The sequence below is a fragment of the Girardinichthys multiradiatus genome, chromosome 20, assembly GCF_021462225.1.
Source record: "Girardinichthys multiradiatus isolate DD_20200921_A chromosome 20, DD_fGirMul_XY1, whole genome shotgun sequence".
Lineage (NCBI taxonomy): Eukaryota > Metazoa > Chordata > Actinopteri > Cyprinodontiformes > Goodeidae > Girardinichthys > Girardinichthys multiradiatus.
In genome coordinates this window covers 19377829-19402447 of record NC_061812.1, presented here as the reverse complement: position 1 = coordinate 19402447, position 24619 = coordinate 19377829, and the positions used below count along the sequence as shown (strand labels likewise).

The window sequence follows — 24619 nt, the reverse complement described above, 5'->3', positions numbered from 1 at the left end:
TCATGGGTAAGACTGCCGACCTGACTGCTGTCCAGAAGGCCACTATTGACACCCTCAAGCAAGAGGGTAAGACACAGAAAGAAATTTCTGAACGAATAGGCTGTTCCCAGAGTGCTGTATCAAGGCACCTCAGTGGGAAGTCTGTGGGAAGGAAAAAGTGTGGCAGAAAACGCTATACAACGAGAAGAGGTGACCGGACCCTGAGGAAGATTGTGGAGAAGGGCCGATTCCAGACCTTGGGGGACCTGCGGAAGCAGTGGACTGAGTCTGGAGTAGAAACATCCAGAGCCACCGTGCACAGGCGTGTGCAGGAAATGGGCTACAGGTGCCGCATTCCCCAGACCTGGGCTACAGAGAAGCAGCACTGGACTGTTGCTCAGTGGTCCAAAGTACTTTGTACGGATGAAAGCAAATTCTGCATGTCATCAAGGTGCCAGAGTCTGGAGGAAGACTGGGGAGAAGGAAATGCCAAAATGCCAGAAGTCCAGTGTCAAGTACCCACAGTCAGTGATGGTCTGGGGTGCCGTGTCAGCTGCTGGTGTTGGTCCACTGTGTTTTATCAAGGGCAGGATCAATGCAGCTAGCTATCAGGAGATTTTGGAGCACTTCATGCTTCCATCTGCTGAAAAGCTTTATGGAGATGAAGATTTCATTTTTCAGCACGACCTGGCACCTGCTCACAGTGCCAAAACCACTGGTAAATGGTTTACTGACCATGGTATCACTGTGCTCAATTGGCCTGCCAACTCTCCTGACCTGAACCCCATAGAGAATCTGTGGGATATTGTGAAGAGAACGTTGAGAGACTCAAGACCCAACACTCTGGATGAGCTAAAGGCCGCTATCGAAGCATCCTGGGCCTCCATAAGACCTCAGCAGTGCCACAGGCTGATTGCCTCCATGCCACGCCGCATTGAAGCAGTCATTTCTGCCAAAGGATTCCCGACCAAGTATTGAGTGCATAACTGTACATGATTATTTGAAGGTTGACGTTTTTTGTATTAAAAACACTTTTCTTTTATTGGTCGGATGAAATATGCTAATTTTGTGAGATAGGAATTTTGGGTTTTCATGAGCTGTATGCCAAAATCATCCGTATTAAGACAATAAAAGACCTGAAATATTTCAGTTAGTGTGCAATGAATCTAAAATATATGAATGTTACATTTTCATCATGACATTATGGAAAATAATGAACTTTATCACAATATGCTAATATTTTGAGAAGGACCTGTACTGTATTCTGCAGCCCTAGCAGGTAGTTAACAGCCAGGTACATGTGGTTTATGTTTATATAATGTTTATAAGGTAGGGAAATGTTTTCTGTTATCAATGATAAGCAGCAGCATTGCTTCTTTTGTCTGTGTTTGAGCCAAATGAAGGAGAGAATATTTGACTACAGATTTAAGAGATTGAAGAATCTCTTTAGTCTAGATCTATCCAGTTCATGTTTTACCAGTCTTGGTATTTTAGATTTAGCTCCAAAGCAGATGCTAACAATTAACATTGCTAACAAATAATAACTGACACAGGGAGGCATTCGATCTCTATTGACTGGACATGCAGATGAGACAAAACTAGTTCAGGCCAAACCTGAATAATAAGTTGTTTTTTAAGTGTTAATGCCACTCTCGATTAAAAGCACCGTATCACCCATACCAAAATCTACAGCTGCTTGCGTATTGAAATCATTTAGTCTCAGGGAAGGTGACATTTTTTCAAACTGTTCTGCATTTACATCAGCAAGGTTAGATGGAGGTGAATTTCGTGGCAAACTGCCAGCGGACAGGACAGCTTGTTCACTGGTCAATGACAACTCAAGTGTTTGTTACAATGAAGTCATTAAAGATTCATACCCCGAGTGCCTGTTTGGGTAAAATGAAGAAGCACAACATATGAGGGGTTAAAAAACAGATCAGGGTCCGTTAGTTGTTCCTCCTTTCCCAACTGTGAATTACAGGTTTGAGGGATAATGGGAGGAATGTCTTTGTTGCCTCTCTGGCAACTGCTGCTGATGGATCGCAACAGAAAAATTGATTAAGAGAGCGGAAAAAAGATAAAATAATTCATTGAATTATCTGTTGTGAGTGAGAGATGGCTGGAAGAAGCCCTGCTCCACTTAGGACCTTCAAACACTGAAATACATCGCCACCATTTCTCACCTGAGACGAAGCCCCATGGCTGTGCTAACCACCATTCGATTTTATCAAAGCACTCAGGTCCTTTTGGATGAAAGTACAGAGGCCTGGCACATCTTGACTTTACAATTTTATTTCACTCTGCTTTGCAAATGTATTTAAAGCCTCTCTTGCTGCAGCTCTCCCTGTAGCTTTTCAATTAGAAATGGGTCTGGGCTCAGGTTGAGGCGTCAAGAGCGCTGATCTGCTGCTGAAGCCCTTCAATTTTCCATTCGAATCTACGTTTTAACTTGTTTTCGGCTGAAAGGCCTGCAAGCTTTATCTGCAGCCTCCAATCAGACAAGCTTCAAAATACAGCCCCAAGCTGCATGCTATCCATTATCTTATTACCATAACATCTGCACAGTGTTGTTTTTCTGCTCCAGATAGTTCATAGACTTACAACCTGAAAAATTAAACATGGTTGCATCAGACAATACCAATTGTTTCCAAGTCATTATTGTAGACTATATACATTTTTGCAAATTTCACCTATGTTTAAAAGTTGGGGGTTTTAGCTGAAAGTCTCTGTATCCCAGAAATATAAGAGAAAAATTAAAAATGCAGAAGATTCAGGGAAAAAATATTTCCACCTCATTTTCTATTTATTTTTATGCATCCACAACAATCCTGGGAGTCCTCTTGTACAGGTTTCCCTCTATACCAGTCTAACAACAACAAAATAAAAGGTAGTTTTCCTCAGAAAACGAGAGAAATTTTCCTCTTGCTTCCTCAAGGATGATTAAATCAAACAGCTGGCTCATGATTTATTAACAACCAGCATCTTATTTGCTTGATCTCAAAGCATTTCCAACAAATTGGGAGCGGCAACATGCAGGCAACCCCAGTAAAGCTGCTTTAGCTTTAAAACAAACACAGCTGAACATGTAAATCACAGCTTTACTTACTGGTGTTCCTGATCAGGAAGATGAAAAATTCTCAATCTTTAGCCTATCTTTAACTGTAGCCTGGTGGGAATGGTATCGATCTGTTGGTCTAAGCAGCAAACATTTCTCAACTAGACAACCTTCCAGTCTGTTTAAGTCATGCTAGCTTACCTGGTGAAATGTCCTGGAAGAGTGACTTCCATATTGTGTACTGTAAGGGCCCCATGTACTTGGAAGTTGGGAAGTCCTCATATGTCAGATTGGTCTCATGTATCTTCCCTTTAACCCTGAAAAACAGATCAATAACAGTCTGAACTGATGTCTTCATTTGTAACTCAATATCGACTCTTCATATGCAGCTCTGACTTTCAATGCTTGATGAAATTCTTTTTATTTATGCATTTAAAAATTTTCCATCAGCTGGTGAGCTTCATCATTAATCATGAGCTGCATGGATGAAACTGGCAGAATGGGTGTGGTGTAGGGCTTTGCTCCAAACCTTTACAGGTCTAGATATAAACCTCCATGGGAAGGACAGTAAGCACATGCAGACACTTCTATTCACGCGTAACACATCGTAGTCTGAGAAATGGCCTGTAAATAATTAATAATACCACTCACTCAGGCTTCTCCCTGGCCAAAACCTGCATCTTAAGCTGCAGCCATCCTGCTCTGCATTAACCATCCTGCTAGAGCTGGTGTTGTCTTATTGAGTGAGAGAAATAAAAAAAGTCTAAGCTTTAAAAAAAGAACCACAACACCAGCAATAGTCTCACAGAGTAACTCCTAAACTGGTTATAATAAGCAGATCTGGAGAATTAAAGCCAATTTTATCAGAGCATTAAAAACAACATGAGTTATGGTCATCAGAACAGTTTTTTTAAACAGCACTACTGTAACCAGAGAGTAATGCATTCCCCAACCTCAGTGTAATCATGCTAAAACTAGGTGCTCCTATGATATTTCAATTTCAAAGTTTTCAAAGTTCCACACTTTTTCACTTGTAGACAAACTTACATCAGTTCAAATGTATAATACTTAGAAAAACTGGAATGGACTAAGCTGGGCTGAATCCACATCCCTGAAAATCACACTTTGAGACCAGTAATGCATTTATTTCTCTAAACTAAGAAAACAAAAGACATTCAAATGTTTTGACCGAGTTCTAAACCAAAGCCAGACGAAGAACTGGTTTTAAAACACAGAAATAACAATGATCTTAAGAAAAAATAAACGAAAACCCTCTTTTTATTTTAAAATAAGCATGTAACTCAAAATCTAAAATAATGAAGTTCTGATGTGTTAAACTAAAGGTAACAATCTAAATATAAATGTTAATAAAAAAAACATTTAGTTTTCAGAAACTCGGTTTCTTTATGTTTTACATAATGAAATAAGACAAAGTTTGGAAGTTCTAACTTTTTTTCCACACTTATATACTTCTCAAGACTGCGTAGGAACTCTTATAAAAGTTCTGGGTCCTGTAACCCATTTCCTATCTGTGCAAAGATGTTTCCCCAACAAGACATGAATAACTGAGGTCCCAACATTATTTTTCTGTGACATGAAGGGCCAGTAAAGCCCACACACCATTTATGCTCTCAGCTTGGAGCTTCAGTTAATCAAAGGAGCTCGGCTGGATCTCAAACAGAACCACATGAAGCGGATATGCAGTCAAATATGCCATCATTTTCCATCTCAGCAATGCAGATGGAAGTGCTGCACAGTAGCTGCTTATCTTATGCTTTCCTAACCATGATCTACCTCTAGGATCCTAAACTAAAGGATTTGGGTGAAAACTCAGCTTTACATACATCACAACAATACAAATGTTTGAGGAATCTCAGGCAGATACTACGACGGATTGACTGGTGCAACTTATTTTTCAATTCTAATTCAGACCTGGAAAACACTTTAATCTAAATCCATACTTTCCTGAATTTTTGCAGACTCTGTAGGAACTCTGGTAAAACAAAGCCATGCCCACAGCATCAGAGCTGATTTGCCAGATTGAGTTTACTGTAAAAAATATACTGTTCTTTTAAGTTAAATAATTGTTTGGGTTCCTCTTTTAATCCAACATGTTTGCACATTAACAGCTCCTCTGACAGACGTGTAGTTTCAGACACATAATTCAAAGTTGTTCCTCCCGTTAATTCATTTCATGGTTTGTATTTTCAATACCATTGTATACTGGAAAATTGTTATGTTTTTGTATAAAGAAAAAAGTTACCACAGGTTTACACATCAACACATTTTAGCAATGTTCTAGAATAAATGGAGAAGAGCCATTTATTAACCTCTTGACTATTTTTGCTACATAAAAAGAGCTGAACTGCAAAGTTAAACCTGCTTGACTACAAAGAGTTCATCTAGTTTTAATTAATCACGCTCAATAATACAAGTCTGATATTATTACATTTTTATGACGACATGTATTAAGTTTAAGAAACTTTGCCTTTTTATGTAATTTTTTTGCTCTTACAATTTGTTTTGCTTTTTTCTGCCTTGAGACATTAAACTGTTCAAATAATCCTCATCATCCACCTCCTGATTAGACATTACAGCTGATTTAATTCAGCCCCAAAGCTCCATCTGTTCAGGGATTAGCTGGTGCTCAAATCTCTACTTTCTCCAACTGGTCAGCAGGTTTTGCACAACGCTGTCCCCACATTTAACACGTTTCATTTCAGCAAATTCAATACCAAATATTCTCTGAAATCCAAATCTTTCTTTAGAGTACACTTATTCGCGACCACATCTGAGAGCAAGCAGGTCACACACACACACACACACCTCTCGGACGTGATGGCCACGCCCTCCAGGAAGTCGTGTCGGCCCGTCTCGTTAAGGCGCTCCTGCAGGATCTGGATGCCGTCCTTGACGTCGCGCAGCTGCTGGCTGTAGCACTGGATCTTGTGCTCAATGTCGGACAGCTTGCGGGCCGTGTCCATCTCCAGCTCTTCCAGCATGCTCTTCTGGCGCTCTCGGAGGAAGCGGTGAAGCCGCTCGAAAGCATCCCCAATGGTTGCACGAAGACTCTTGGCTGAGGACTGAAAAGAACCAAAAGATTACCTGGTCAGAAAAACTGAAACCATGCAAGGTGGAGCTGGATAAATGCAGTTCAAAATGCTTGAATGCAAACTTTATGATTGTAGTTAGTGAATGTGTTGAGAGATTAGGTAACAATGGCTGAACTCTAATTATACAAGAATCAATAAATCAAGGGTTTGCACAGCACTCTAAACTGTGTTATTATTACATAAACAGTAATTAATTTTATCAGCATGTAGATGTATTGATTTTAAGAGGCTCTTGGGAGCAACATGTGTACACAACCATCTAACCTGAAAATAAGGAGTATTTCAGACTATTGTACAGCAGCAGGGAAAGAGTACAACCAGAAACAACTTTAAAAAAGTGTGGGAGGACCAGTGGGCAGATAGAGGAGCTAAATCCATTAAAGATCTCAGCGGTTTAAAGTAAAACTGAAGAATCCAAACAGGCGAAGAGTAGAAATTATAGCTTAAGATATGCATCAAAAGGATTGATCACAGCATTTGCACTGAGAATTAACAAGACAGAACAAAAGGCCTGTTGAAAAACGGTTGAAGCTTGTGTTTTATGCATGCAGGCACATCTCAATAAATTAGAATAGAATAACACTCGTATATTATATAGATTGCATTACTGTAGGGGTTTCTTAAACCAAATTCCACCTCTACTTTTACCAAAACAAACAGCATTCTGTAAACTTCATTTTAGTTTCTCACACCAACCAAAATGTGATCCTTTCAAACTGCAGACTTGTTCCTGCTGGTTAGGGCAGACAGGTAATCTCTCACTTCCTGCGGGAGCTCGTTATAACAGCAATCCCCAGCTAGCTAAAGATTCCCTACCTAGTTAGGAGTTTAAGTGATGGTGTAGAGATAGGGGAGGATGGCTGCAGTGGAGCAGCTATCAGTCACACTGACATGTTTGTTGTTTGGCCCAGCAGGCCGTGATGGCACCGAGTGGGTGTCTGCAGCCTTCAGAGACGTCAGGCTGGACATTTTTCATGGCTACATGTCATCAAGTGAACCCCTGCTGAGGACATAGACAATCTGAGATCCTTTACAGCGCATGAGAAACAAAACGTTTTAAATGAAAAAAGAACCATTTGCAGCTAAAACCCTCAACATGACAGCGTATATAAGATTTGCAATGCTTCTGGCCCGAAAATGACACCAAATGTGAAATGGCATCACCTCACCTCCGACCGCACAAAATGAAGAGTAAAACCTGGGAGTCATTTCATTGCCAGCAGCCTAAATGCATCAAAGATCAATGCCGTCAGAGTGTGGCTCACTTCCAGGAACACCACTCACTGCAGATGGATGTAAATCTATTGAGATCAGCTCATTTCCAATGAGCTAAAAGACCTACGTCAGGCAGTTGGAGAAAATCGATAAAACGGACAAGTCCTGCAAGACCTGCCAGGGCAGAGGGTGGAAAAGAAGGCGAGCGATGCCAAAACGTCATGCAGAGACTTCAACAATTAGGGAAATAAAAACTCCTTTTTGGAAATCAGAAATAAGACCGACAGTTACACCTCCAGGAAATCCAACCTTTGGTCTGTTGTAGAGAGTGCATAAGTGTGTGTGTGTGTATGTGTGTGAGCAAATGTTTATGGCTCACTTATTAACACAAGCTCCCCAGATTAAAAAGCTACTCAAACCAGGTTATGTTGGAAATCACCTGACAACCCAGAAGTTTGGAAGTGAGATAATCAGTAACCAAACACAGAATCAGAATCAGCTTTATTGCCAGGTTTGTACAGGGGTTGGACAATGAAACTGAAACACCTGTCATTTTAGTGTGGGAGGTTTCATGGCTAAATTGGACCCGTCTGGTAGCCAGTCTTCATTGATTGCACATTGCACCAGTAGGTCAGAGTGTGAAGGTTCAATTAGCAGGGTAAGAGCACAGTTTCGCTCAAAATATTGAAATGCACACAACATTATGGATGACATACCAGAGTTCAAAAGAGGACAAATTGTTGGTGCATGTCTTGCTGGCGCATCTGTGACCAAGACAGTAAGTCTTTGTGATGTATCAAGAGCCACGGTATCCAGGGTAATGTCAGCATACCACCAAGAAGGATGAACCACATTCAACAGGATTAACTGTGGACGCAAGAAGAAGCTGTCTGAAAGGGATGTTCGGGTGCTAACCCGGATTGTATCCAAAAAACATAAAACCACGGCTGCCCAAATCACGGCAGAATTAAATGTGCACCTCAACTCTCTTGTTTCCACCAGAATTGTCCGTCGGGAGCTCCACAGGGTCAATATACACGGCCGGGATGCTATAGCCAAACCTTTGGTCACTCATGCCAATGCCAAACGTCGGTTTCAATGGTGCAAGGAGCGCAAATCTTGGGCCGTGGACAATGTGAAACATGTATTGTTCTCTGATGAGTCCACCTTTACTGTTTTCCCCACATCCGAGAGAGTTACGGTGTGGAGAAGCCCCAAAGAAGCGTACCACCCAGACTGTTGCATGCCCAGAGTGAAGCTTGGAGGTGGATAAGTGATGGTTTGGGCTGCCATATCATGGCATTCCCTTGGCCCAATACTTGTGCTAGATGGGTGAGTCACTGCCAAGGACTACCGAACCATTCTTGAGGACAATGTGCATCCAATGGTTCAAACATTGTATCCTGAAGGCGGTGCCGTGTATCAGGATGACAATGCACCAATACACAGCAAGACTGGTGAAAGATTGGTTTGATGAACATGAAAGTGAAGTTGAACATCTCCCATGGCCTGCACAGTCACCAGATTTAAATATTATTGAGCCACTTTGGGGTGTTTTGGAGGAGCGAGTCAGGAAACGTTTTCTTCCACCAGTATCACATAGTGACCTGGCCACTATCCTGCAAGAAGAATGGCTTAAAATCCCTCTGACCACTGTGCAGGACTTGTATATGTCATTCCCAAGATGAATTGACGCTGTATTGGCCGCAAAAGGAGGCCCTACACCATACTAATAAATTATTGTGGTCTAAAACCAGGTGTTTCAGTTTCATTGTCCAACCTCTGTACATACAACAAACAAGGAATTTGACTCTGGTACACTTTGCTCTCTGGGTTTCTTTTTTGTTTTTTTGTGTTATAAGATATATTCTGCATATATCCTTATGTCCTTAAATACATATATACACAATATACACGTATACAAAGGTGGATTTGCCACTTCAGTGTGAGGTTGTTTGGTGCTCTATTAAATGTTCATCAGAGAAACAGCCTGGGGGAAGAAACTGTCTCTGTGGCGGCTGGTTTTTGTAAACACCACACCTACTTACAAAATGTTCAGTTTCCTACATAATAGATTTCTAGCTGGATTTAGATGTTTCACAGTTACTTTGGGATGCTTAATGATAAAGCCCAAATAACTTCTCTGCTATTTTATATATATATATATATATATATATATATATATTAGTAGAATTAAAATGGATGCGATTGGGAACGACAGCAACTCTGTAGATCATGTAAAATTGTAGAGCTAGGTCAGCAGACGCTGAGGTGCAGTCTGCATGGAGATCATCACCATTCTCCAGAGTCGATACCTATAGACCTCAAAAACATGATGTGGGCTTCAGATTAGCTCAAGAACAAAGCATAAAGAGCTTCAAGGACCGACTCTGAGGCAACAGTTTTTGAGATAACCTTTTCAGGTCCAACATGTATGCATCAGTCCATAAAGCCGAGATCTATAAAGCAAGGTCTGGCTGAGTGAGTTAGGTGTGGAGAAACTTGACGAGTCTGCAGAATCAGTCCTGATCTCAACTTTATCGAAGACATTCAGGATAAATTAGAATTGAGACTGATTTTTTCATCCAACATCACTGTCTGACCTTACAAATGGCTCCTGGAAGAATGGCCACACATTCCCATCAACATTCCTAAACCTTGTGGACAGCCTTTAAAAAAGAAGCAAAGCTTATATAGCCCCAAAGGGCAGGAAACTGCCTTATTAAAAGGTATTAAAGAACTTTGGCAATAAAACGTTTTTCTAAATTGTCTTCTCTAAAGTTTAAAGGAACTATCCCTAATCCTGCACAAATTCGAACCATGAGTGAGAAGAACAGTTTAGTTTGAGGTATAAAACTGCTTTTCCCCATGAAAAACCCTCCTCTCCTTCCTCGTCTCCTCCCAGTCGACATGCACGAGACTAAACACGCGCCTCAAGCTCGTGCACGGTCCTCTGGAGGAAACATGGCTTCATCGAGGGACTTCTCTTCATTTTCTTTTCCTCTTCATCCGTTTTTCTCCGTTTAGGCTGTTTAGCTCTGTATGCGGTGGCAGGCAGTGGAGGTATCGCTACCTTCCCTTGTGCTTTGGCAGCCATGCTGTTCTGTTTACATACCCTGTCGAGCACGCGCTAGAGGAGCTGCTGCTTAGCAAAGGCTCCGCCCCTCGTTGTGCCAGACGCACAGCTACCAGACACACAGCTACGGGACCAAAAAAATCAAATATTCAAAGCAATGCAACAAGGTCAATCTGATCAGTCACTGAATAAAATCTCTTCCTTCAGTGAGTGTTGGACATCAAAACCAATTTTATTTTTTTATGAACAAAACCTAAATCCCTGACAATTAAAAAAAAACATGTTTTATAATCTTATAAAAATAGATTCTAACAGAACAGCTGCAGAATATATTGTGAATGTGTTGCTGTCACAGGATTATTGTGCACAATATCAGTATCACGAAGAAACACCTGGAAAGCAATAAATGTTATCTAATTTCATAAATGCAATCCATATGTGCTCGGTATACCGGCAATATGTTTTATAACGGCTGAAACATCCCAATATTCTGGTAAAGTCATTAAGAAACTGTATTGCCATGACACTTTTTATTGCCTTTCAGGAGCTGCAGCTGTTTTTTTTAGTAAACCTACGATGCTGTGACAGAAATAATGCATTTCATTTCTTCCATGATCTGGACAGACTGCTCACCATCTAGAGCCTATGTTTGCAAATAATCCTAAAGCAGAAAGGCAAACAGTCTAGATTTATCTATGTGTGCATTTATCGCCAGTCATGCTGTTGTTGCCGTGTTCAACAACTCTCTCACATACTGAATTTTTTCCTGTTATTATGCAGTCATATAACAGAGTTCGAACAACGAAAGTACAAAAAACTGAACTAATGTAGCCTGACTTCATGCAAACAAGATTTTTTTTGTCAAATTGTAAACTTAATCTAAAAGTCTACTGAGTTTGGATTTATTCTGCTGTGCAAAGTTATGTCCTCTTGCAGAGGGATCGATTGTCCTGGTCTGAACCGGCAGCTAGAGATAGACTTGGCAGTGTCCTCTAATAGAGGCAACAGAGCAGGGAGCCTCCCTTTGTCACCAACACTCAATGTTTTATTAGTGTGTAAGAGAGTTTGGAGCCTCCATATATGATAAGAAAATGTGTTTAGCAGAAAAAGAAGGCTTTTTTTATTTCAGTCTGTCAAAAGTGTTGCAACCTTGTTGAAAACTAAAGGGTGCACTTCAGTGTTGCAGTCTCATCAATGCCTAATAAAGCCAGAGCCACGACCGCTGCACTCATCCGACTTGGGAATAAATTACTCAAAACTCACTGCACTGAATCACTAGTTAGCAGCTTTTTAACTAAATTGGCCATTTTTTGGCATCAACCAGTCATGCATCAAAACTAAAACCTCCCACTTTATTTGGTCTGTAAACAAACAGCCTATAACAAAAATCAGATAACAGTTTGAAGTAGAGATATGCCGATTGGTTTTTTTGGCAAATTTCCAGTCTAAGATTCCCAAAAAGCTGCCAACATTTCCAAATCCAGCATTCTTCATGGCAGATAGAGGGTGAAAGCTCAAAAAATAGAAACAGAACACCTTTTACTGTACTCTGATGAGCCTTACACCATCTGATTAAACGGTCCAACTCTCTTGCAGCCTGAATGACCGGCAGACAAGTCTCACCGTGTCGCTGGAAATAGTTTCTTTTTAAATACACTCCTAAAAATCTGTTTCCTAAGACTTCATTTTAAAACAACTCATGGATACAGAAAACTTTGAGTTTTCTTTACCCAGTAAGAGCACCCACACCGAATATTGTTGTTTTTGGTGCGTCCTGGTAGCTATTGGTATGATGCAGTCAGGTTTTTGAGTTTCGAATTTGTTCAGTCACTGACTGGTTTCTCTGTGTGCTCTGGTTAGGGGGGATATGTGCTTTGATGTATGAACTAAGATGATCTTCAATTTCTGTTTGATTCAGCAATACCGCCTCACTCAAGGATCTTTCAAGGTCAATGTTTTTTATATTCACCTGTGGAATTACTCATGTATCATGGGCCTTAGAAAGAAAACTGGAAAAAGCAGGTCAGACCTCACAGAAAAGCAAACATCAATAGCGGCAACTAAAGCCTGATCAGTGAATCTCTAAATAGCGCAAACATTTTTACTTAAAAAAAAAAAAAAAAAAAGCATTTTAATTATTTACCAATTACTAAATCACCATCAGCCTTTGGTCCTCATAAAGCCAATAAATAGGTTATTTACAGATGTAGCTTCTCTGAAGCTTTAGGTAACAGCAGAGTAATTTGGGGCTGCTGAGTTTGAACCTTACAGAGAGTGACATGGGACAAAGCGTCTCTACGGAGGTTTAAGAAACAGGCCAGTATGAAATATTGTATTTGTTTTTTGTTTTTTTTTTAAAAAGGGGAATGGTTACATTACCTTGGTCTCTGTGAGTTGTCTCTGCAGGAGCTGCAGGGCCTCGCTGTGTCCCTTCTCGCTGTCCTGCAGGGAAGCCAGCTGCTCCTTCATCTCTCTCTGTAGCACAAACAAGGCAAAAATCAGCCGCCGATAGCGTAGCAGAAATATGTCAGAGCAACAGATCTAAACTTTGTTACCAAATACATCTAAACGTCTTTCCTGTCAATTTAAAAAAATCCAACTTTCACTTTGCGCCTTTGGTATATAGAAACATTTCAGCTACTTTGAAATAAAAGTAGTAAGACATGTTCTCCCAACTCCAAATCCTTCTGTATTAAGATGAAATTAAAATACTTGTGTAACAGCTCCGTTTGATCGGATATGAGGCTGCAAAGATTTAATCCTCAGCTCCAAAACAAACAAGCCAGATGGAGAGCGAGATATGAAAGAGAATATAAAATCTCTGGAGATTTCGGGCTGTGTCACAGAAAACTGGGTCTCATCCCAAGTCAGACACCAGCAGGCAAAAGCTTTACTGAACACCACCTCCATGTCTGCCTGAGGCAGGAGGCAGGTGCAGAGATTAAAGCTAGTAACAAGGAGACTAAACCACACCATGTTTATGGACTGAGGCGTGCATGCACTGTCATCCATAAACAATTGCTACAAAACACATTCTGCTAATAAAGAAATATGAAGGCAGCCTCAAAAATCACAAAAGAATCTATTTGGCAGGCAAGCATTCATAAGAGCTGCTTTATAATCAAATATATTGAGCAGAATTATAGAGAAAATATCGATCAGGTCCTAAGTTGTTAATACGATGAATAGAAGTATTGTGAAACCCCTACTGGGAAATATCAAACAAATGAAGAAATGAACAAAACAGGCTGTTTAAAAAACTGCAGTGCATGAACATTTTTTCACCACATATTTGGGTTTTATGAAATAAGTCCAAGGCTTTTAGTATGACAAAGCTTTTATAATTAGTAGACAGAAGAAAAATCAACAAACCAGGTGTAGAAACATTCAAAAAGAAAAAACAGCTTCGATGTTTGATCCAAAGATCTGCACATTCATTAGAAACTGACCTCTGTTGATCTTTTCAGTTGATTTTGTTCAGTCGCACACATCTGTATGCTGATTGGTCGCTTGCCCATAGGCCAATTGGCACATGCCAATGTGGCAGTGGTGGAAGCTAGAATTGAACCTCAAACTTTGTGGCTTAATGGGAGGAGTAGTCATCGTGCAGTCAGAGTCATACTATACGTGGTAAGCTATGAGCAGCATGTCCATCATGCAGCCTGACTGCAGGGTGGCTACCTGAGCCTGCAGCTATGAAACCATCAGGATCTCATACCAGCCCATGCCTGTTAGGCATTCATTTAAGGGTTAATAAGGCATTAATTTAAGGGTTAATAAAGCATTTTCAATGTTAATTTGCAAAAACAGGAAGATATATTTTTCCCATACTGTTCTGATAAGTTTAAAATGGGACTTTATTTGGTTCTGCGTGGGCACTGGGTGTAATTGTACGGCCTGGAGTAGAAGAACAGGATTGTTTTTGGCGTCATTCTTGCAACAACCTCCACTGGTCCTGCCTTACAAAGCTAGGGACAACAATGAGGTTCATAGGGTGAAATAAGATTAGACCCACGAGTCACTTCTTCTGAACAGAAGCACAAAAACAAAAAGATAAAAGATCGACTACAGAGTATCAAGTGTAGCACTCAACTATTGCAATAGACTGAAATAAATGGAAGAGATCTTTGATGGAAGAATTTAAATTCAGCATGGACTCTTCAGGGATAAAAAAAAAAAAACCATGAGGTTCAATCAAAATGAGATACTATGTACAATGTATTTGCTGCAAAATTTAAAAGGTGCAAACATATGTTTGTGGAAGCGAAGCAAAGTTCCTCTCAAAGACAGAAACAAAAAAAATGATTGTTGGTGCAGAAAGGAGGGAGCGTGACTCTCCATGTTAATGATAGGATTGCAGCAGACTCAGTGGGCTCTTCGACTCATCGCTGCGCATTTGTCTGCAGCGGGTCGTCGGCTGCTCCCACATTGAGGTCGAGCGACTGTCAGACTGGCAGAGAAAATGTGCTCCTCCACTCCTGATGGCTGACTGACTGATTGACTGACTGTGTGACTGACTGACTGATTGTGTGACTGACTGGGTCAAGGAATGGCAACTTCAACCAGCACTGAGGTCACACAGATCTATCAACAAGAACCCATCAGCAGAATGCTTTTTACCCACTTCCTAGTTTTAAATACGTAGTTTGAACATTTCTCCCTACTATGCTCTTGCTAATGAAGAGCACTTAAAAATTTACTTAAATGTTTCCATTTAAGTGGATTTAAACAGGCAAAGGGAGGCTTTTTAAAAAGAGTAAGAATCAACCTTGGTAGTACCATTATCCTCTTTAAGGTCCTAAACCTTCTCTATAACATGCAATTTCATAATCCAGTAATCTTCCTTGAAGCTAATGCACCCTTCATATGGAGAATTTACCGGAATGACATTTCTAGCAATGGAAAAAGCTGAAGCTTTAGTCAGCATACACTGAAAAAGGTCCTGAAAATGCACACAAGGATGGGATGTATGGCCTGGAAAGGTGCTGATAAGGAAACAATTAGTATATATTATGACAATATAAAACCTAAAAACACAGGTAGGTAAATGCAGTTATACGCACTGGAAACAGAGTGTTTGTGTGTGTGTGTTTTGTGTGGCGACACCTCTCCCTCCTGTCCATCCAATCTGATCAACACGAGTCTGACATGACATTTCCCCAGGACTTCAAGCTGCAGGAAATGGGGGTCACGTCTGAAGGATTATAAATCTAAAACTCATTTCATCCTGCTGTCATTTCCTTCTTCCTCTCAGCCTCCTGTTATGTCAACTGCTCTTAGGTGGATATGCATACAGAACATGACAAAAACAGCATTTTTTCCCAGGTTCCTTAATAAAACGGCACAAGGCTTAGGAACCACACACTGTCTTTACAGCCCTGACTTTTATTATATCCACCAGCTTTACTGCCAGACTCCACTAAATAAAACTACATGTGCCACAGCCTGCATCATTAAAAGCAAACAAGACAAATGAAACCTTGAACAGAGAGCAACTTAATCCTCTAATGTGGGACCTTTCATATCGTTCATTGGTAGATATCCAGAGCAATATCCAGCAGAGGTCACAGTAACTGTCCAAGGACAATTTGACAACATGCGGATGTATTTTTGTTGCAGATTCAGAGGTAAATGGGTAAAGATGGGGTTTCAGAAACTGCTCATCTACTGGGATCCTCGTGCAAAACCCAACATGGGTTTACAGAGAATCGTTTCAAAAAGAGAAAATATCTGATGTGTGCAGTTTTACAGACAATAATGCCTTTTCGAAGTCAAAAGACAATAGGTACAACCAGGTGCGTAGTTAGACCTGGGCTTCCGGGGCGGAAGCCCCAGATGTTTTCTGAATAGCCCCGGACTTCTTGATAGAAGAAATTTTTTCAATTGTGTTCCATATAATCACCTCCCACTCCACCTAACCTGACAATGAGTTAAAAGGAGACAAAAAAATAGCTATTTGTGCACTCGCAGCACCACAAATGCGCAACTACGCGCACAGCCAGAGACGGACTCCATTCTGAAGAAGTCCAGAACAGCAGTTTACTCCAGGTCAACCTGCCTCCTTCATTACCTGAAAAGTTACACTGAGCGCCTTAAGCAGGGCTAATTTCAGAACAACTGCGGAGCCAACCGGAGAGAGGGAGCCTGGTGCGTGTGTTCAGGAACAGGTGGACGCAGAGCGGTATAACCCAAGAGAAGATGGCGGTAACACCTGAATGCTGACTCGGAATGGGCTAATTGTCAGTTAAAGCTAATCACTGATTCACCCAGCAAGACATGAGGTGGAGGTTCACTCTAATGAGCATCTTCAGGGTCATGATGAGGAACTTTCACCTGATCATTTAATAACATTAAATGATCTGTCTGTGATAGAAACAGTAGCAACCTTCTCTGTGAGCTTCTAGCCGGATTTGAATCATAATGTGAAAATATCTGGTCCTTTACTTCAGTCAAAATAAATGCATTTAATTCTAACGTAGCTGAACACATTAAAATGTCCTTTAGATCATTACATTGCATCTCATTGCTACAGCCAGTCTTATACAGAGGTTGGACAATGAAACTGAAACACCTGGTTTTAGACCACAATAATTTATTAGTATGGTGTAGGGCCTCCTTTTGCGGCCAATACAGCATCAATTCGTCTTTGACATATACAAGTCCTGCACAGTGGTCAGAGGGATTTTAAGCCATTCTTCTTGCAGGATAGTGGCCAGGTCACTATGTGATACTGGTGGAAGAAAACGTTTCCTGACTCGCTCCTCCAAAACACCCCAAAGTGGCTCAATAATATTTAAATCTGGTGACTGTGCAGGCCATGGGAGATGTTCAACTTCACTTTCATGTTCATCAAACCAATCTTTCACCAGTCTTGCTGTGTGTATTGGTGCATTGCCATCCTGATACACGGCACCACCTTCAGAATACAATGTTTGAACCATTGGATGCACATGGTCCTCAAGAATGGTTCGGTAGTCCTTGGCAGTGACGCGCCCATCTAGCACAAGTATTGGGCCAAGGGAATGCCATGATATGGCAGCCCAAACCATCACTGATCCACCCCCATGCTTCACTCTGGGCATGCAACAGTCTGGGTGGTACGCTTCTTTGGGGCTTCTCCACACCGTAACTCTCCCGGATGTGGGGAAAACAGTAAAGGTGGACTCATCAGAGAACAATACATGTTTCACATTGTCCACAGCCCAAGATTTGTGCTCCTTGCACCATTGAAACAGACGTTTGGCAGTGGCACGAGTGACCAAAGGTTTGGCTATAGCAGCCCGGCCGTGTATATTGACCCTGTGGAGCTCCTGATGGACAGTTCTGGTGGAAACAGGAGAGTTGAGGTACACATTTAATTCTGCCGTGATTTGGTGGTTTTATGTTTTTTGGATACAATCTGGGTTAACACCCGAACATCCCTTTCAGACAGCTTCCTCTTGCGTCCACAGTTAATCCTGTTGGATGTGGTTTGTCCTTCTTGGTGGTATGCTGACATTACCCTGGATACCGTGGCTCTTGATACATCACAAAGACTTGCTGTCTTGGTCACAGCTGAGCCAGCAAGACATGCACCAACAATTTGTCCTCTTTTGAACTCTCGTATGTCACCCATAATGTTGTGTGCATTTCAATATTTTGATCAAAACTGTGCTCTTACCCTGCTAATTGAACCTTCACACTCTGCTCTTACTGGTGCAATGTGCAATCAATGAAGACTGGCTACCAGGCTGGTCCAATTTAGCCATGAAACCTCCCACACTAAAATGACAGGTGTTTCAGTTTCATTGTCCAACCCCTGTAGTTCAACATGTAGACAGAAAAATGTGTTGCTCAATAAACCAGGAAAATCTCCTGGTTCCAGTAAGACGTAGTAGAAAGTGCAAAAGTAAGCCTCCCTCTTCTCTTTCATATCTTCTGTGCTGATTCTAAACATACAGCTCTGGGTTTAAAGATGCAGTATAATTAAGAAATAAATCATAGCAATAAATAACAGGTGGACCATTAATTAGTTAACTATCCTATTTTTCTGAATTACACATGTAATATTATGTAAACTAAATTAAACAAGGATACAGTTTTACTGATGGTGAGACATACATACCATATGTATTCAGTTCTTAATACCTGTAATATTAGTACTGATAAGGTCCAGGATGAGGCTCTATGCTATATTTTAAACACAACTTAACACCCTTTACCTCTCAAAGGGTTTAATAGTAAGAACTGCACTAATGTCTCACATGCAGAACAAAAGACTGGGTTGTAAAACGTTTCATTTATAATTTTTGGCAGGCCACATTTCTTCAGCAGTGGAATGAAGGGCTGAAAAGATGGCGATAAAAGAGAACAGGTTCATAAAAGAAGGAACAATCTTAATAAAATGTTTCAAAAGCTCTTGGTATAATAAAATAAATGTGTTTGAGGATTTTACCATTTGACTAGGATTCAGGAAAGTCAACTTTATACCACTTTCCTTTTTTGAAATATAAGAATAAAGACTATGGAGCCTCAGGAGTGGAACACTTTGATGAGAATATAACTGGTAAAAAGAGGCCTAAAGTTAAAGAGATCTGCAGCTGTGTGATATCATTGTGTCCATATGGATCACAATGTGTGAAGAATGTTTCAGACATCTTTGTTTAATCAATGCCACGAAGAATTAAGGCAGTTTAAAAGGCAAAAAGTGGTCCAACTTGAAACTACCAAGGTATACCTAATAAAATGGACAGTGGGTGTTTGTGTCCATTCAAGATACTGAAACTGATTCTGGATTTCACAAAAAGTAACCAGTTTGGTTGTAAAAAGATTACAAACAGAACAAAAAACGAGTTTTAACGGATCTGTGGGTGCAGACTATTTAGTCGTAGGAATAATAAGAAATCAGTAAGATATTAAATAAAATCCCAACAATTGTGTCATTAAAGAGTAAACTCCATACATCAGAACAAGAAAATGAAATTTGGCAAAGGTAAAACATCAGTAAAACAGGTTCAAGAAGAAGACAGACAAAAAAGTTTAATCTATCTAGCGTAGTTTTGATCAACCTGTTCAAATATCCACGCATTTGGTTTGTTGTTTTGGTTCTGTTTGCTTTCACCTTGTGCAAGTACTCTAGTGACAGATCAAATAGCAGCAGTCGGATCAGATGAAAGATGAAGTAGGCATAAGAATAAGGGAGTTGCCAGAAACCGCATCCTTCTGGTCTGCTGTGTGCAATCATTTTAGATTTTATTTGACGTATGGTGATGGTGGTATGTAACGGGTGCATTATCTGCATTATTACATAAAAGAGATATTAGCCCAGACTATGCAAAACAAAGTTAAGGTAGATAAGAAGTTTTATGCTTCACAGCTTTTTTGGCCCTTCTCCCCAGTTTGGAGAATGAGTTGCAGATGAGTTTTAAATGTCCAAATTGCACCAAAATTTGGCTGCGCTGGTTTCTGGAAAATGATTTTGCAAGGAATTTTTTAAGGCTGCAGATAGAGTACGTGGTCAAAGAAAAGCCCTGACACAATTTATTCGACCGAAGGAGTAACAGGAAGCTGATGTGCTTAGGCTAATTTGGCCCATAAACCTAAAAAACATGATTGAACCCTTCCATCTCAACTTCCCTGCAGCATCCATAAGAAAAGGTTAGAAAAAGAGCCAAAAAGCAGGGCAACAAAAAAAAAATGCAGTGCCAAGCTCCAAGCTCTTGTGTTTCTGGTGTATATGAATAGGTTCAAGCTGTGCTTTACATTCCAGAGCGTTGCTTCTTGTAGCATCAGCAGAGCCTGCAGTTTCTCCGGGGGGACCATTGTGTCTGCGCAGCCTGAGCTCAGCCATCACAGCAGGCCGGGGACAGCTGAGCTGACCCAGCAGGCCGGGCTCAGAAGTCTGGAGGAAAGGTACACTATTCCTCTTTAATGTCTGTCCCCACAAAAATACATGCAGACAGGTAGCAGGGCAGATTGTACAGGGATGAAGACGGCTAGAACCTGAGTTAAAGGACGCCAAGTGGAGATATTTAGGAAAAATGCAATGAATAAAAAAGTATAACTCTAGTTACATGTGTGCTTTCTGAAAGGCAATTCATGGTTTTACAGTATGATAAACTACAGATTATAAAAAAGTAATTTGTGCTAGTGTGAGGGCTATGAAGACGAGGATTGTAAAAACCCAACATGAATGCAACAAGACAAGACTAACCGCCTCACTAAACATAAAACAAAGAAGTCAGGGAATGTCACCGTAAGAACAAACACCTACTTCAAAAGACCCTTAAGGGTCCCCAAAGTTTAGACAAATGTTCAGGTACAAGAAGCACCTTTATTAAAAGTGGTATCTCAGGCCTGTAATGAAATTCTTAGGTTGAATTTAATATCTGTAACACCATTACAATATTTTTTAATACCAACACAATTTTGAGCTGCAACTGTAGTGGTAACTTTTCGGGCCTTAGGTGTAACTATAAAGTAAAGGATTACTTTCATTTTCTTACTTAGGCTTACATTTAAATGAAGTACCTACTATTTAAGTTACAGGATACATAGTTACCTTTTTGCCTGGTATTGGTTCAGAGGGAGTTAAAGCTTCTTGATATGGCAAGAAAGACCTACAGTTTCGGGATGTTAAGAAGCTCCCCTTTGTCTTGCCACATGCAGAGGATTTTGGGATATTTAAATCAGTAAACATGTTCTGCAAGAGCGCTCCTCTCCCCTCAATTTAGTTGTTTGAGTGGGGTTTAGTTGCCGTTTCCAGGCACCACAACGCTGAAGTGGGGCATAGAGTTGCATGTTTTCTCACATTGCTGATAGGCTTGCTCACGGACATTGGTCATTTTTCACTTTGTCGTCTGGATTCTTGATAGGCGACTACCTGACTATATGGGAACAGACAGCATTCACCCCTGTCTAGCTGATATTTATTGCCATTTTGCAGACATGGCAATAAGCCTCTTGAATGTTACCAATTACTGGTGTTAGCTAGTCTTTGAATCTGGCGTCCTCTAATCAGATGTTCGAATAATTTCCCCATGACGCTTCGACAGCAATCGGCCGTAAGTGAAGTTAGAGCATAGACTGAGGCGCAAATAGTTTTATTGCGAACACATGTTGACTTGTGTCATGATGTTATCCCTCAGGTCCTACTGGCACATTAAGTTTATATAATATAGGCTAGATAAATTCACTACAATTTTAGGAGATAGGGCTGTACTTAACACAAATGGGGAAAAAAAAAATTAACACCTTGTCAGGTGGCGTTTATTACTTTTTAATGACCCTAATTTTTGCTAATCTGACCAACCAACTTCAACTTTAAGCACTGCGATAGCTCCTCAATTGTGGGCACTTCTTTTTAGCAAAACAAAAACAATACTGAACAATCAAAACAGTATTTTAAATGTCCTCTATAATTTTTCATTAATCGAACTACTGTGAATCCCTTTACCACAAAAACAAAAGAGTAACCGAAATCCGAAACAAAGATTTACAATATCATTCATTAAGTCTGAAGCTGTAGTGCTGAAGACTAGTAACATTTAGTAAGAGCTTGTCTACGATAAATCAGACGTTTAGTGAATCCAGGCAAAAATCAAATACAAATAAAACGTGCAGAATTTGTCATAAATATAATATTTCAAGATAGGTTTCATGTTTTGATACACTGCAGAACAATGATTATCTGTAAACTTGACAATAATAAGATGAAAGGTCACACAGTGCTGCATCCATAAGCAACTTGATTACAGTTTCCGACTGTTTATAAAAAGGGATACTCACACTGGCAGCATGTGATAGGAGTCAGAAAATAGGTCCCTTTATTTCTAGTCAAACGACCCACACCAGCGGGTCTGGCCTGTGGTAGACACTGCATGGCATGACTCCCAGGTGACTGTTCAATTCAGAAGCATCAGTTTTTCTTGTAAAACTATTAACTGGTGAAGTCAATTCATTTGTTCTGTCTTGGGCGCTGGAGCACAACATGTTCGAATGAAATCCATAAACCGACACAGATAAATACATCTAGAAACAATGGCATGCAAAATGGCACGCATTATTTTACTGAACTATCTGCAGAAATTAAAAGAACTACAAAAATTTAACAGTGGGTCTTTGAGATAAGCATTTTCACAGTTTTCTAAATAGCAAAGAAATATTGAAATAATTACAGATGCAGCCTTTTAAGGCTAGGCTTAAAACTTTCCTTTTTTATAAAACTTATTGTTAGAGTGGCTTAGGCTATCTTCCTTATTTTTTACCTGCGCCTTTCTCCTTCTCTGTTGGTTGGAGTAAGGGGGAGTCAGGTTTAGCCTAAACCGGCTCAGTTATGGTTGAGGTTCAAACACACCCTCGATTTCTGCTACCTGTATGACCCCTTCTTTTTTCCAATGGTTATAATCAGTCAGACAGAGAGAGGTATCCCGATCCTTGTGGTTTTTAGTATAATAATGGCCATCAGTGGGCTCTAGATGGACAAACTTTATCAGTTTATTATTTTACTTAGTACCCCTACACGTGGCCCGTTCTGGGGTGGCCGGGCTGTGGCACTCGGTGGTTTGGTCTGGCCTCCCAGGCAGTCCCATGCCGTTCTGGACCCTTTGTGGGGTGCCTTGAGACAACATTGTTGTAAATAAGCGCCATATAAATAAACTGAAACTATCTCTGTAGTTATACTGCTATAGGCTTAGACTGCTGGAGGACATGACCACTTTCACCCGCTTCGCTACATTCTCACACTACTCTCCAATTTTGCATTATTTGCTGTTATTTCAGCTTTTAACTTTGTTCTCTCGCTTTTCTCTTCCTAGAAGCTACACCTGGCCTGGCTCTGTGTCTACCTGTGACACCTTTCTGGAGAGGGGCATCGGCCAAGCTTCTGCTGGCAACAACTTAATGCTCACCTTCTACAGATGATCCACTTGGCCCTGTCTTTCAGTGTTTAACCCTTTCTCTCTCCTAGATATAGCAATTGACTGAGCTTTTACTGTAACTAATTATACGTGCGCTCAGACTCTATCCTTGAAAACTGGCTCAAAGTCTGTTCTTTCTTTCTAGATGAAATGACTAAAGGAGCTACATCCACTAATATTTACTTTTCCTTCCCATAGAAAGTACTCCTGGATCAGTGCTTCTTTGTTCTCTGTGTCTCTGCTCTGTTCTCTCAAACCCCCAGTAGGTCGTGGCAGATGGCCGCTCACACTGAGCCTGGTTCTGCTGGAGGTTTCTTCCTGTTAAAAGGGAGTTTTTCCTCTCCACTGTCGCTAAATGCATGCTCAGTATGAGGGATTGCCGCAAAGTCAACGCCAGTGACTGTCCACTGTCTCTACATGCTCATCCAAGAGGAGTGAATGCTGCAAGTCACTGACTTGATGCAATCTGCTGGGTTTCCTTAGACAGAAAAACATTTTATCCAATTTGAATAAATAACTGAATCTGACAGCACTGTTCAATGGTTAGGATTAATTGGAATGTATGTTCCTGACGTTTGTTAAATGCCTTGAGACGACATGTTGTGAATTGTCGCTATATAAATAAACTGAATTAAAATTTAACCACAATCAGCCATAATGGTACACGTACTACTAGATGGAGCAGTTAGCACTGCTGATGAAGAGCCTAAGGAAAAATAAACAAACATTTAAATTGTAATTGGCTCCGTCATCATACAGTCCTGTAGGATTGTGGCACCATGGTGTATGTGGTGTTCATTCAGCCTGGAAAACTTCCCAGACACCAGCCAGATGAAACCTGATGGTTTGTGGAAGCATGACCATTTTCACAGAGATCACATCAAACCCAGAAGTGACCAAATGATCTGCTGCTAATGTGCTTTTGTTGGACTCTCTAGGACACCTCCAAAGGTTTTTGCCTATGTCCTGAATGATCAGACCTCCACTGGAGATGAAAGTGAAAGCTACTCAACAATATTTAGATGACAATAATGTTAGAGCAAATTGCCGGAAAACCTAATCAAATAAAAAGGTAGTTAATTAAAAAGGTTTGTTTTCCCTAGAGGAAAGTTTAGAGCAGGACAAAATTAAAGAGAGAAGTCTAAGTGAAAAGATCAGGTTACAGATTATAAATCTGATCACTAATGACCTGCTCACCTAGTGCTATATTACCCTTGAGAACATTTGGAAAAAGCTGTGAGTTAAGAGGAGGAGCTAATGTTGGCGGCCTTCTCACGTCCTCTGG

The 24619-nt window shown here is 40.5% G+C and overlaps 1 protein-coding gene across 2 annotated transcripts in view; it reads right to left on the bottom strand.

Annotated features, from left to right (window-relative positions):
• trim62.1 (tripartite motif containing 62, tandem duplicate 1) overlaps positions 1 to 24619 on the bottom strand; it is a 55687-nt gene that overhangs the window by 6248 nt on the left and 24820 nt on the right. For both annotated transcript variants that reach the window (XM_047348319.1, XM_047348317.1), the window contains exons 3-5: positions 12818 to 12913; positions 5861 to 6117; positions 3236 to 3351 (exon numbers count right to left, since the gene is read on the bottom strand). In XM_047348319.1, the coding sequence (XP_047204275.1) occupies positions 3236 to 3351; positions 5861 to 6117; positions 12818 to 12913 (469 nt within the window). The remainder of the gene's footprint in view (positions 1 to 3235; positions 3352 to 5860; positions 6118 to 12817; positions 12914 to 24619) is intronic.